The following is a 14,543-nucleotide window of genomic DNA, read 5'->3' on the forward strand; positions in this document are numbered from 1 at the left end:
CTCCTCCCACCTGCACACTCCTCCCCCTCTCCCTGCATGCTCCTCCCCCTCCCCTTGCACACTCCTCCCCCTCTCCCTGCACGCTCCTCCCTCTCCCCCTGCACGCTCCTCCTGTACATTCAAGGCTGACTCCTCCCTGTCAGACCAGGTGATGGGAGGCCCCTCTCTCTACGTTGCCATTCATCATCCATATCAACACCTGCCGTGCTTCCCAGCACACTGCTTTTGAACCTACCCTATTTATTTGTTTACCCCGGTGCATTTCTTTCTCTTTCTCCTGGAATGTCAGCTCTGAGAGCTGGCCCTGGCCTGTTGTGTGAGCTGCTCTTCCCCAACACAGAGCCCGACACCCAAGAGACCCTCACGTCCAAAACTCAACAGTAAAAGAACAAAGCATCCAGTTAGAAAATGGGCAAAAGACAGCCACAGGCGTTTCACGGAAGAAGACATACAGGCGGCAGATAAGCCCATGAAAAGTTGTTCCACATCATCAGTCATCAGGGAAATGCAAATAAAACCATAAGGAGATATCACTCATACCATGGGAACGGCTAAAATCTCAAAAGGTCACATACTGTATGATTCTATTTATACAACATTTCAAAATGACATTTTAGAAATGGAACAGATTAGTGGGCCAGGGGTTCCGGATGGGGGGAGACGTGGAGGGGGTGGGTGGGTGTGGCTATAAAAGGGCAACACGAGGGGTCCTCGTGGTGATGGAACTGTTCTGTGTCGTGACTGTGGTGGTGGAAACCCAAATTGACATGTGATAAAAGTGAACAGGACTACACATGAGTGCATGTGTTATAAAACTGGGTAAAGGGTATTTAGGGGCTGTTTTATTTTCTTTTATTTTACATCTTTATTGGAGTAGAATTGCTTCACAATGGTGGGTTAGTTTCTGCTGTATAACAAAGTGAATCAGCTACACATACACATATATCCCCATATCTCCTCCTCTTGCGTCTCCCTCCCTCCCACCCTCCCTACCCCACCCCTCTAGGTGGTCACAAAGCACCGAGCTGATCTCCCTGTGCTACGTGGCTGCTTCCCACCAGCTATCTATTCTACATTTGGTAGTGTATATATGTCTATGCCACTCTCTCACTTTGTCCCAGCTTACCCTTCCCCCTCCCCGTGTCCTCCTGTCCATTCTCTACGTCTGCGTCTTTATTCCTGTCCTGCCTTAGGGGCTGTTTTATTTCTTACAACTGCAAGTGAGTCTACAATGATCTCAATAAAGTTTCCATTAAAAAAATACTCTCGTACATACAAAAAAAAGAACACTTAAAAAATACAAACACACACAAAATCTTCAATAAATAGCCTAAAATGCCCCGTGAAAGCCCCCTCATGCTCTCTCCATAATTTGCCTGAGACCTTCTCCCCTCCTGCTCTTGCTTGATGCATTTTAGCAGCGGATGGAGCCATCCCTCCCTCCTCCATGGGCCTCAGGGAACGGTCAGGGTTGGGTGGCAGAGACCAGTGAAGCCAGAAGATCTGGGTCCTGAGGTCACACAGTATCCCCAGCAGTACATCTGGCCATGTAAGCATTGTGGGCCAGGTCCCAGAAATGGCCCTAGGCTGGCCCCGGGGACCTGCAGTCTCCTTGGAGGCTCACAAGGTTCCCTCAGGGAAGGGGCTGCAGGTGGTCTGAACCATTTCCGGCCATTCATCCCAGACTTGCAGCTCCTGCCCGGAGAGTGGGGTCCAAGGGCAGGTCTCAGCTTCCTTCCAAGTCCCCGGATCTGTGGGGTGCAGAGGAGGGACAGAAAGGGCACTGCGCTGGCGATGCACCTACTTTCCAGCAGGTACTGAGCTCGGTGCTTTATTTAACGCTCACACCAATCTTTCCCCTTTGCAGGAGGTTCCGTAGGCCCTCCTGCAAATTGCCCAGCTGAAGCCCAAATCCTGTAAGAGGACTTTCTCCCACCCTCTCACCAAGCTCACCACGTCACCGGTGGTGTGTGTTCTCTCTCGGCCAAGGGCAACAAGGAGTCAACCAACTCGTTCACCTTCAGGTGTGTCCTGCTGGGCTTTGGCTGGAGGGGGTGGAGCATCTGGGAGAATCTGTGCCTGGTACAGGGGATGACTTAGACTCTGGGTGCCCGTAGCACCCCTCTAGCTCCAGCTCTGAGACTCAGCAGCCCACATAGTGGGGGAGGGTGGGAGGGGCTGGAATTTAATGCTGTTGTTTTGTTTTCATGGCGTTGTTATGGTTACCTGAGCGACTGCTACTAGCTCTCCTTTTACGATAATGATTTACAGATTCCCTTTTAAATGAACTTACTGAAATTTAAAATGTGAGTTAATTTAAAGGAAAAATACAAACAATAGCACAGGTTGTGGCAGATAAAACCCAATCGGTGAAGGCAGAGTACAAACAGCTAGGAAATTTGGAGTCTGAGCACGGACTGAGGTGTCCCATACAGTGAACACTCCCTGCATGTGACTACGGAACATTTGAAATGGGGTTAGTCCAAATTGAGATGTGCCATCAGTGCAAATACACACTGGGTTTCAAATCCTTCTTAGGAGAACGTAAAATAGCTCATTAATAATTTTTATATTGATTACACGTTGAAATAATATTTACATTGGGTTAAATAAAATATATTATTAAACATAAATTTTTTTTACTTTCTTTAATGTGTCTGCCAGACCATTTAAAATGATACCTTGGGCTTCCCTGGTGGCGCAGTGGCTGAGAGTCCGCCTGCCGATGCAGGAGACGCGGGTTCGTGCCCTGGTCCGGGAAGATCCCACATGCCGCGGAGCGGCTGGGCCCGTGAGCCATGGCCGCTGAGCCTGCGCGTCCGGAGCCTGTGCTCCGCAACGGGAGAGGCCACAACAGTGAGAGGCCCGCGTACCGCAAAAAAAAAAAAAAAAAAAAAAAAAAAAAGATACCTGTGCCTTGTAATGCATTTCTATTGGCCAGCACTGTTCTAGATGGTTCTCAGACCTGCCAGCTGGGGGGTTTGGGGCAGCCTCCCGCTGCCAGGGCACACCCTGACCCCAGCTCCTCTTTCCCACCTAAGTGCAGGCAAGCGTCAGTCAGAGTTGTTTCAGAAAGGTGGTCTGGTGGAGTGTGGAGGAGAACTGGGGGACAGTGAGGCAAGTGGCTAACTTGGGAGGCTGCCCAAGTTGAAGGGACTACGGGGGGGGGGGGGGTGAGGCAGGCCCAGGCAGTGGGATGGGTGGTAGAAATATCAGTGTGATGAGTATTTAGGATCTGCTGTAGGTGTAGGTGGTGATGGAGGGGTCAGGGTGACTCCTCAGTAACTGTGACATTGTCACCATGGAGATGGCTACCGGAAGCAGAACAACCCCTCATGCCTTCCCGCTCCCCACACACGTGGTCCAGATTCTCCACGAGGACACACCATTCTCAACCATCATCTGAGAGTTTTCACCACCCCATAGAACGAGGCCAGATCATTTGAAACAAACCACGGCCACCTGGACCGGGACATCCCACTTTGCGGCTCCTCATCCCCACAGGCCCCCAGAAAGGCCAGTATTCCACAGGGGGGCTGCCCCTGCCCACTGCCCCACGCCCAGCTCCGTCCCGTGGAAGCCCATGTGGTCAGGCCGTTGGGGGCACTCCAAGGCCAGACCATGGAGCAGCTGGCTCAGTTTCTGTGCTTCTCGTCAGCTGGCCTCCAGAGAAGCCCCAAAGAGCACCTCAGAGAAGGCTTGGCGGGCAGAGGTGACCTGTGGGCACGTGGCAGCCTTTGGGGCGAGAACATCCAGGCTCCCTTCCCCAGAGGTAATGTTTTTGGGGCGAGAACATCCAGGCTCCCTTCCCCAGAGGTAATGTTCTTGAGTCAATGCATATGCAAAAGGCACAGCTAACTTCTCCCAAATGTTTACAGGCATTTATGCGTGAGACACAGCATGGACAGTTTCGTAAGAGCCACCAGGACCCACTGGATGCTGGTTCAGAAGACACGCTTAGCTGAGGAGGGGGAATGTCAAGCTGGTTGATGTTATTTCAGTCAGTACAGTGGGAGGAGGTCTGTGGTCAGCCAGACAGGGACTTGAATCTTGAACCCTCACCTCCTGGCTGGGACACCTCGGACAGAGTATTTGACCACCCTGACCCTCAGTTTGCTCATCTGTAAAATGGGGATGATAACAGGGCTTCACGGGACAATGGAGAAGGTTAAACGAGGTGACATATACAACCCCCCCAAGCAGGAGTGATTAGCACTATTCTTCACCCTTCTGATGCCCAGGGCAAGGGGCAGGGCCAAGCCCAGGGCCCAGTGACATCAGCGGGGACGCCCAACTCGCTCCGCTCAGCTGGCTGCACATCAGAATCACCTGGGAGACCTCCCCATCTCTGCCTGCCCGGGGGCTGCATTATTGATTCAGTGGGGCCTGTGCTGCTCTACTTTTATAAAGCTCCTCAGCCCATCTGAAAGCGCAGCCAAGGTTTAGAATGCTTATCCCACCGGATAGGAAACTCTGGGCCTCGTCTGTGGGAGGAAGGAGTCTGGGGTTCACAATCTCCCTCCTTCCCCGGGGTTGGGGGGGAGGGCGGGGCGGGGCTGGGGCTGCCTCGAGGCCAGAGCCTGGGCCAGCTGGGACGTGCTGAGCTGCGGGGCTGCCTGGCGCCCTGACCCCATCCATGCGTGCTCCTGCAGGCAAGCTCACTGAGCTCCCACTCATCTTTGCTTGCTCTATTTCCATCACTTGGGACAGATGGCAGGAAGTGGCAATGGGCGTTGCGTCGTGCGGGCCCCGAGGATTTGGGATAGGGGGGCTTTGGAGAACCTCGAATCTCCTCCCACCCCTGAGCACCAACAGCTACAGGCCAGGCGGTCTGCCTCCTGAGAGGGGAGCTGAGACTGCCAGGAGCGCCTGAAGAACACGGGCGCGTGCAAACACGCACACGCACACACACACACGCACACGCACACACACACACGCCTGGGTGCCGCCCCTCCCAGAACACGGGAGCAGGGGAGGGGAGGACTCTGATGCTGCCACCTCAGCCGGGACACTAGCTCTCCACCTGCCTCTTGCTGCCCAGGCAATGAGGGCTTCTCATCAACCCAGGGGTGGACTCTGAGCTACTCACTGACGACATTCTCCCGTTGGGGTGCCCTTCCCAGGCTCTACTCAGTAATCCCCAAATGATAACGCCGACACTCCCACCATTTACGGAGCTCTCGCAATGCACCAGGGGCTGTGCTAAGCGGGTTGGTGTAGGACCTTATTTATCTAGGAGGTCGATGATATTTCCTCCAGGAAAACGAGGAGACCGTGGAACAAAGGAGCTACATAACTTGTCTGAGGACACACAGCTAGGGCATGAGGGGGCTGGGACTGAGCCCAGATCTGCTGATGCAGAGCTGGGCTACCAGCTGGCAAGGTGCAGCTGTGTTATCTCCGCAGCCACCTTCGCTCCTGGCCGGCCTTGTCAATTACAGATAGCGGAGGTGGGCCTTGTGACAGGCCAGGAGGCATAGGTGTGGGGCGGGGCGATCTGCGTCACAGCATCCTGGAGCTTTGGTGGTGGCCCCCCACCACCTCTACTCCCAGCCGCCACTGCTCAGCACAGGGCCCGGCCTCAAGTGGGGGCCTGGCAGAGGCTATGAGCGCATCTGAGGCTCAGGGGGGGGCACTGAGGTCCAGGGAGGGGATGGACCCTGCCCGAGCCCACGGAGTCACTTGGGCAGAGTTGGGGCTAGAATCTGGCTCTCTGGGCTCTGGGCTCACTGCTCAGGCTGCTCATCTTGAGAGACGATTTCGTTTTGGCCTCACCCCACAGCACGCGGGATCTTAGTTCCCAGCCAGGGATCGAACCCACGCCCCCTGCAATGGAGGCGTGGAGTCTTAACCACTGGACCACCAGGGAAGTCCCAAGAGAGGATCTTAAACCAGGGCCAGGCATAGCACCAGCAGGGGGGCCTCGGATTTACCCCTTGCCTGCCCCAGAGGCATGTGCTGGAAGCAGGGGAGGACAGGCGGCGGCCGCAGAGCTGGAGACGAGGCCGGCAAAGGCCAGCAGCTGCTCTGCCTAGCTGAGCACGGCACAGGCGCGGGCCGGCCTGATGGAGGGGAGGGCAGGGCTGGGCAGAGACTTCAGGCAACAGATCAGAGCGGGGAGGCTGGGCCAACCGGGAGACGGGACAGGCCCCTGTCAGCTGTCCTGCTCAGCTCAGCTCAGCAATCCCCCCCACCCCCAGCTCTGGTGCCTGCAGGTCCCCTTGGTTCTCTCCCCGTCACACGGCCGCTCTGTGGCGCTCTAGGATGTGGGCTGATCAGAGCTGACAGATGCACCTGTTCCAGGGAGACATCAGTCAGCTGGGGACGGGGAGATGGGGAGGGCTACACAGCAACTCACTCCACACCGCACCCTCCTTTCTGCTCTTCTCCTTCCGGCCCGGGGCTGGAGGACCAGCAAAGGAAGACTTGCCAAGTTCTTTCCCTTCTCCTTTCTTTGCCTGGGAAACCAAGGTTGCCCCTCTTCCTCACAGAGGCCACATTCAGGGCTCTGCAGCTGCTCCTGGGCGTCACCAGAGATGCCTTGGGGTGGGCGGGAGAGTAGACGGGCCCCAAGCCAGCCCGAGGTGGCAAAGCAGCTCCCTCTCTTGCAGGAGATTTTGATGAGAAAAGGGCTCCTGATTTCAAAACACTGGGGTCCTTTCCTTCGCAGCTCTGGATGTGCAGCCCAGACAAGGGGCTGTGGCTGGCTCCAGGTCACGTGGCTTATCAGGAGACGCGGCCAGGGGTGGGATCTGACTTATGTGCACTCTCTAAAGGATTCGGAGGGTGCGACGGGCCACCACTCCTTGGAGCCAGCCCCCGCAGGGATGGGGCACCTCCTCAGCTGCCTGGTCACAGGCATGTCCCTCTTTCCCTGGAGCCTTCTCCCGTGACCTCCCCATCCATCCCCCCAAGCCCTAGGCAATCGAGCTTTAGAGCAAGACAGAGCAGGGTTCAAATCCCAGCTGTAACACTTTATAGCTTGCAGTCATGGGTGGGCCTCAGTTTCCTCATCTGTAAAGGGAGTGCAATACCAAGAGCGACCTCAGGGCTGCCTGGGGGTCCAAGGGAATAATGCAGGTGCACAGCCTGCTGGGAAGACCATGGAGGGAGGAGTGGCCACCTCAGGGCTCCTGCCCTTCAGCCTTGACCTTGTGCCAGGCTCCACCTAGAGAAGAGTCAGAGCCCCCACACTCCCCATTACAGTTCAGGGCTTTGATTACTTTGGACATAGGGGAGAAGATTAGGGCCCACCTCCCACAAATGCCCCGCAAGAAGGCAGGAAGCGGGGCAGGGAGCGGGTCCCGATGGCCATGCCGGGTCATGAAGACATCACTCCCTGAAGACCCAGGAGCAGAGCCTGCAGTTCTCTTTGCTCCTTTCTCCTAAGAGTTCACGGAGCTCAAGTCCTGGGGCTCGGCTGGACGAGCCCCCACCCCGCCCCCCGTCCCCAGTGCACTGGAGCCTCGCGTCTGTGAGAGGGGAAGTGGCAGTGCCTGCCCTCCCAGGACGTTGTGAGGACCCACAAATGACAGTGACAGGCACTGCTGACCTTGGTGAGGGACCCAGTGGTGGCTTCCCTCAGCCCACTGTCCCTGCCTGGCTCCCCGCCAGAAGGTGAGGGGCCCGGCTCCAGCCTCTGGCCAGCCCAGCCGCAGGAAGGCCCCCCGGCAGGCACCACGAGATCCGCTGGGGCCCCTGCTGTGAGGGAAGGCGGAGGCCAGTGTGGGGTCACAAGGGCCAAGGGAAGGGGCAGATACACCTGCGGGACTTGAGCCTCTCACTCCACCCATCCGGCAGGGACAGGGAGTGGCCTCCCGGCAGGTAGGACCAGCAGAGGAAAGGCAAGACGAGGAGGACTGTCCCACGCCTGGTGCACAGAGTGGGCTGCGTGCAGCCTGACTGTAGAAATCCCCGCCTCCGCGTGCACGCAGGCGGTGCGGCGCAGGCAGCTGTGGGCACGGTCGCAGGGCGCGGCTGCGCATTGCATGTTGGATGCATGTGACCTGTGCCAGCTGTGGCACGTGTGTGCAGTGAGCACACGGCGCGTGAGCGTGCGTGCAACAAGGCGCTAAGTTCCTCTACTTCTGCCCGGTCTGCCTGAAGGTTGTGGGAGAAACTTAAGGTGCCTGGAGAGAAAATACCTTTTCAACATGCCCTGTCGCCAGCCTCGAAGGGTTTCCTGTCAGCACTTCTGCCAATCCTCCTGGCACCCCTGAGCAACGGAGCAGACAGGGCAGGGGTGGCCTGGGGCTCTGGGGTAGCGTGGCCTGGAATCAGCAGCCACGAGGCCACTCTGAGCTGCTTGTCCTCACGGGTGGCAGAGAGGCGGGAATCCATCTCTGCGGCGTGGGGTGGAGTTGGGGGAGACTGCCAGATGCCAGCCCAATACCCATTCTTCCTTACCCACAAAACCCTGATTTTAGTTGAGATTTATTTGTGCCCTTCTTTCTACTTCCTGCTGCCTGTATGTGCTGGCTGGAGCTCCAGCAGCCATTCTGGACCTTAACATAACCTCAAGAATAGAAGCCAGTGAGACAGATGGAGCCTAGTCCCTGCTGACCGTAGGGCTTCCGTGCCAGCCTTCAATTGCCTCCCTCTGGACTTCTGCATGAGGGAGAAATGCAAGCAACCTTGCTCAAACCACTGTTATTTGGGCTGTTCTGTTACGAGCAGCCAGATCGAACCCTGGTGTTTCTTCCTCCCTCCAAAGCAAGACTGTCCCAAACACGTGGGGAGCTGGCAAGGCATCAGGACAGATTTTCTGAGTGTTAACTCTTCTGGGGGTTAACTTATTTTCCTTTCCCTCTTTATTCTTCATTTAATTATCCTTCATCCTTCCCAACACCTCGCTACCATCTCTTGAACTTTGTTCCAGGCATTTTCCTTGCACTCTCTGCCTCCAACCTCCCAAGAGCCCCACAGAGCAAGAACTAATCACATTCATCCTTGTCAGGTGTCTCCTAGCCCTTTAGTAAGTGGATATTCATTAACTACTTGGATAATTAAACGATGCACTCACCGACCAGCCTTCACGCGTAAGACACCCCCTCCCAGCACTCAGCCTTCCCCCAGCGCAAAAGGCCATGGGCCCAGGTTCAGGGTCAGCACTCTGGCTCCTGTCCCAGGGACTTAACTGAACCAGGTGGCTGACCCCAAGCTCCGCCTCCGTCCAGCTTCTGTTCCACAAATACCTAAAGCCCCTGCCGTCCAAAGGGGGCCCCAGGAGTCTAGCCTCCCAGCCAGGACACCCCAACACTTACTTTCCCCAAAGCGACCCTACAGGAGACAGCAGGGGTTGGGGTCAAAGGAGGAGGCGCAGCAAGGCTCCCTGGTCCAGGGCAACCCCCAGAAGCTCCCGCTCCCCGCCCGCGCCGCCGCCTACCTTGGCCCGCTGCATCCTGGGCACCGGAGGAAACTGTTGCCGGCTTCCCCACTGCGCTGCCGAGGAGAACAAGACTGCCGGGCCGGGCTGGCAGCTGCCTCATGTTTGCTGGGACCCAGACGTAATTGTTAACGGCGGCTCGGCGCCCGCCCCCTGTCCACCCGCCCTCCCTGCGCGCTTCTACCCTAAGCTCCGCCCCTTCTGCTCTGTCTCCTCCCCCGCTCAACCTCCCCCCGTGTGTGTCTCTCCCTCTCCCTCTCGCATCTTGTCCGTTCTCTCTCCCAGGCTCTCCGAACCACTCTCTGGGTATAAACCACTCCTAACCCTGCCCTCTCAGCCTGTCGCCGGGGGTCTCTCTCTCTCTCTCTCTCTCTCTCTCTGTGTCCCCCTCCCCCGCCCCGTCTGTCTGTAGCACACACTCTGCTCCCAACCTTGGAGCGGGGAGGGGTGGGGGGTTGCCGAGAGCCCGGGCTGGGGGCAGGGAGCTCCGGCACAAGTTCCTGTCCAGCACCGGGGAGGCACAGCAGGGGAGCGGGCAGGGGCCAGCCCTCCCCTCCTTGCTGCCCCCTCTCTCATCCTCCTGGTTCCTATGGACACCAGGTGGAGTGATCCCCCCCCCCCATGACCTTGGGCCATTGCAGTCAGGTGGGCTGTGGAAGGGGATCTCCCTGGTGTCCCTCCAGCCACCCTGCAGATGACCCCTGGGCACCCCTGGCATCCGGAGCATCCTCCTGGTGGGGACATCGCTCTGGGCACTGGGCCCTCAGTGGCCCCACCGATGGGGGCTCACCCCCCAGAGATGGGATGGCTACCAGGGCCACATCACGTGGGTCACAGGCAGGGGTCCTTCAACTAGATTCATGGGTGCCCCACCCTTACTTATCTCCTTTCACCGCACGCGGGGCCTTGCTGTAGGGGAGCCCTCTCCAAACCTGAGCTCCTCATCCTCTCCAGGGAGCCTGGCATCTGTTCCCATCGTCTGTGTCTCAGGTTGGGACCACATCAGGGCAGCTGAGGGACCTGGCCAGATCTCCTGGGGGTTGTGGTGGTGGAGGAAAGGGGTGAGGGCCCCTGAGCATCCTGGGGAGGGGGGACCCTTGCTGCCCCCTCAGGAGGGCAGACTCCTGAGCATTTGCTCGGCCCCCAGGGAAACCACCCAGGAGCCAGGTGCCTGAAACCTCAGCCAAGTTTCTCTTTTCTGCACCCTGAGGAAGGAGCCAGCCTGTGCCACTGGTTCCCCTGGAAACAGAACCCTGAGACACCCCCTCCACTGGGCACACGAGAGCACTTGCACGCCCTTCTTTTTTTTTGTTTTTTGTTTTTGGGTGTTTTTTTTTTTTTTTTTTTCTGAGCCAGCCAATCAGCTCCAACTTTCAGATCATGGGAGGAAGAAAATAGTCTGGAGCTGTTTGCCCACGGAGGGAGGAGGACTATTTCTAGACCAGGAGGCAGCCCGTGTGTCTGGCCCCCCTGGACTTCCAGGTCCATCTGGGCCTCATGCCAGGCAGGAACTCAGCAGACCCTGGACAACCCCCACCCACCTCCCGCCCCGCCAGCCCATGGCTGTGCCCTGGAAGAGGTGAGGGCAGCTGTAGGGTCAGGCTCAGAGGCCGAGCTCCTTGAGAGCCTGGGGGTCTTTTCACCTGGTGACCTTGGCTCTGAGCAAGCAGGGATTCCCTGAACATGTTGAGTCCTCACAGTGGCCTTGGCAGGGAAGTGTCATTATCTCTGCAGATGATGAAGGTGAGACCCAGAAACGTGAAAGGATTTGCCCGAGGTCATAGGCTAGAAAGTGACAAAGCTGGTGCAAAAAGCCTGTTCCTTTCACCCCTAAGTGAACACGTGGCTAAGACCCGCCAAACCTCCCACGCTCCATACATCAACTTGGACACTTGCCAGTCGTGCTGTCCAGGACAGGCCTGGCCTTAGTTATGGCCTGGTGCTCGGAGGTAGAACCAGAGAAGGCCCCTCCCCCCAGGCGTGGCGTCAGGACTGAACTTCCACTACCCAGAGATGTTTTCTTCTGAATTAACAAGCTAATGAGCTTCCAGCTGCAAGAAAACGGGGCAGCCGCCCTCCCCCGCCAGGCCCCCATGCCCTTGGGCCTGGGGTACCTCCCACTTCAGCTGCCACCAAGGGGGGTGCACCTCATAAAACACACATGGGGGGTGCCCCGCTGTGATCTGTGCCCTCCCTCCTCCCTCCTCCCCCAGCGCCCTCGGGGGCTTTTCTAGAGTGCTTCCAGCTGGTCCCACACAGGCCTGTGGGGAATGCAGCAATAAGAAAGGGCAGGAGAGCGTGGAGGTCAAGGACACCCCAGAGCAGGGCTCCCCACGTGGGCCTCAGCGGGCCTGACAGCGGTGTGGGCACATGGGCAGCGGCTAACTCTCCCTGAGAATGTCTGGGAGTTTCCGGAGATTCTTTGGCAAGTGCAGCAGACCCAAAAAAGGTTAAGGAAGGCTTCAGGACGACCTCGCCTTGTCGGCCACGAGCTCTTCAGCCTGAAAGGCTTCAGCTGTGGTTTTCCTCACACTGCACTGGCGAGCCCGGGAGTTTGGAAGGGGGAAGGAGGGGATCATTTCAAGCCTGGAGGAAGGTTGAGTAGCTTGCATGTGGGACGAGTCTGTGGCAAGCCATCTCAGCTGGCTCGGGGCCTCACTCTAATCCCATCTTGCTGAGGGGCTCACACCACCCCTACCCACAAGCCTTGGGGGGACTTCCAGACCTTCCTCAATTGTTACAGTCTTCTCCACTCCAGGCCCAAGTTCAAACCCCTCCTCCTCAGTACCCCAAACCTGGCCCCGTGGAGTCCCCAGTCTGTATGTTTCTTCCGGACCCTCTCGGGCCCTGGTTCTGCCTTCCCCTGGCCGAGGGGCACAGACAGACAGACAGACAGACAGACAGAGACAGACAGAAAGATGTTCAATACAGTTTCAGGGTTTGGGCCCTTGCTCCACCAGGAGCCCCTGACTGTGAGGAAGGCCCCCTCTGGGTGGAGGTGGGTCTCACCAGACATGTGGAAGCCCCTCCCCACAGGAGCTCAAGAAACGTCCGTTGCCCCAAGACAGTGCTTCCCTGGACACCACAGCACTCCGGTGTCACTGTGAGCTGGCACAGCTGTGGTATCGGAAAGCCACCTAATGCAGCTGTATTTGTGTCTTCCACTGGGCCTGGAAACCTCTTCCACTGCCGGCCGTCCGGCGGCTGGATGGAAACCTAGCAGACCCGGGACGCCGCTTGGTAGGGAGATGCAGCGGTTTGCTTCATCTCACACAACAGTCTCAGCTGGGGTCCGGGCCCTGCTCAAGCCCCGCCCTCCTGCTGCACAGCCCAGGCCTCCGCCCAGCTCAGGTGGGCTGGGGCCTCCCACTGGAGCTGTCCTGGACGTCACTCTGGGTTTGGCAGAGGTTGGAAACTGTACCTCTCCCTCCTGCGGGCACCTCCATGAGTCCTCAGAGCCTGGCCACCACTGGGCACCTCTGCACCTTCCCCCTGACCAGGGTACTTCACGTAGATCTCAGGGATGCCAAGGAGCCCCACCCCCCCAGGCAGCTCCATCTCCGCACAGCTGAGGCTTGTCCACCACCCCCACCAGGCAACCTCCAGCTGACACTCCCTCCCACGAGGCCCTTGTCTGGGCCAGCAGCCTTCTTCCTGGCTCTTGCGCTTTAGACCTCGCAGGCGGGGCTGGGACTCGTCCGCTGGATTTCTCAAACTGCAGGGGGGTACGACCTCAGTATGATGAGGGCTCGGGCTGCTGAAATTGTGCATCGTTGCTGGGCAGAAGTAAGGAGCCGGGTGGGGTCACCTCTGTGCACACCCTGCCTTCCCCTCCCCCAGTGCTGCGGTGCTCAGTGGTTTTTTTGTTTGTTTTTTTGTTTTTGTGGTACGCGGGCCTCTCACCGCTGTGGCCTCTCCCATTGCGGAGCGCAGGCTCCGGACGCGCAGGCTCAGAGGCCATGGCTCACGGGCCCAGCCGCTCCGCGGCATGTGGGATCTTCCCGGACCGGGGCACGAACCCGCGTCCCCTGCATCGGCAGGCGGACTCCCAACCACCGTGCCACCAGGGAAGCCCTCAGTGTTTGTTAAGATGGGTAACTGCTAACTGCTCCAGGGTGGCACATCTGTGAAGTGCAAGGACGGATTAGGGGCCATGGAGAGGAGGCTTCATTCCAGCATTCCCGGGGTGTGGCCCAGGCTGGCCACCAGCCTCCTGGTTCAGTCCCTGCATTCAGGTCTGGAGAGACAGGGCACTAGGAGCTCAGAGCACAGGCCCTGGGTCCAGGAGGGTAAGAAGGACGCTGACCTTGACCACCCAGAGAATTCAGGTGTGCCACCACTATGTTGATTCTTTGGGGTAAATTGTACCCTTTCTATTCAGCCCACATCCAGTCCTGTGCCTCAGTTTTCTCAACCATAAATAGGTAAATAACAGTGTCTATCTCGTAGCTAATACATGTGAGTGCTTAGCACACTTCCCGATTTATACTCAGAGCTCAATAAATGAACCTCTGTTTGTCCCCTCAGGGAGCCTAAGCAGGCCCCGAGCCGTACGGCCCTTCCTTTGCACACCTGGAGCCAGACGGAAACTACACTGGCCAGCCACCTAGGACCTGACACCCTGGCCCAGGTAGCATTTCTCTGGCAGAATCTGCCACTCATTGCTTGTGGCCTCTGCTCTGGGACGGCCAGGCTGGCAGAACTCCCAGGGCCTCCAATCTGTCATCCCTCCTGCTACAGGGACAGTAAGGAGACTTGGATCACATCTCCTGGGAGATGGAGCCTCCCTCCCACACACCCACAGGGAACGCGGGCTGACAGCGTGCCCGGGAGGAAACCTCCAGGGACACCAGGCTCAGGGCATCTGGATCGAGGCCTGGCAGGGCTTCAACTTATGGGACCCTGAATCAGCCACAGAGCTTCTCAGAGCTTCATCTGCTCAACCGTGAAACAAGGATGATCCCCACCTGCTTCAGGGAATGTCATAAGAACAGATGAGACTGTGACCTCAAAGGGGCTTTGTTTCACACATAAAGTAAGATGAGCATTGCAGGATCCCAGCATTTTAAACCTGGGAAAATATGTAACATATTTCTCTCTGTGGCTATTTCTGTCTGTCACCTGCTGAGTGCCACCCCACCCCCAGGTAACCAGAGCC

The 14,543-nt window shown here is 57.6% G+C and overlaps 1 protein-coding gene across 1 annotated transcript in view; it reads right to left on the reverse strand.

The window, feature by feature from the left end:
- Window positions 1-9,731, reverse strand: part of KCNIP3 (potassium voltage-gated channel interacting protein 3) — an 89,853-nt gene extending 80,122 nt beyond the window's left edge. The window contains exon 1 of the mRNA XM_067007200.1: window positions 9,386-9,731. Coding sequence (XP_066863301.1) covers window positions 9,386-9,400 — 15 coding nt within the window. The 5' untranslated portion in view covers window positions 9,401-9,731. The remainder of the gene's footprint in view (window positions 1-9,385) is intronic.
- Window positions 9,732-14,543: the final 4,812 nt, after the last annotated feature.

This window comes from Kogia breviceps, chromosome 11 (assembly GCF_026419965.1).
Source record: "Kogia breviceps isolate mKogBre1 chromosome 11, mKogBre1 haplotype 1, whole genome shotgun sequence".
Lineage (NCBI taxonomy): Eukaryota > Metazoa > Chordata > Mammalia > Artiodactyla > Physeteridae > Kogia > Kogia breviceps.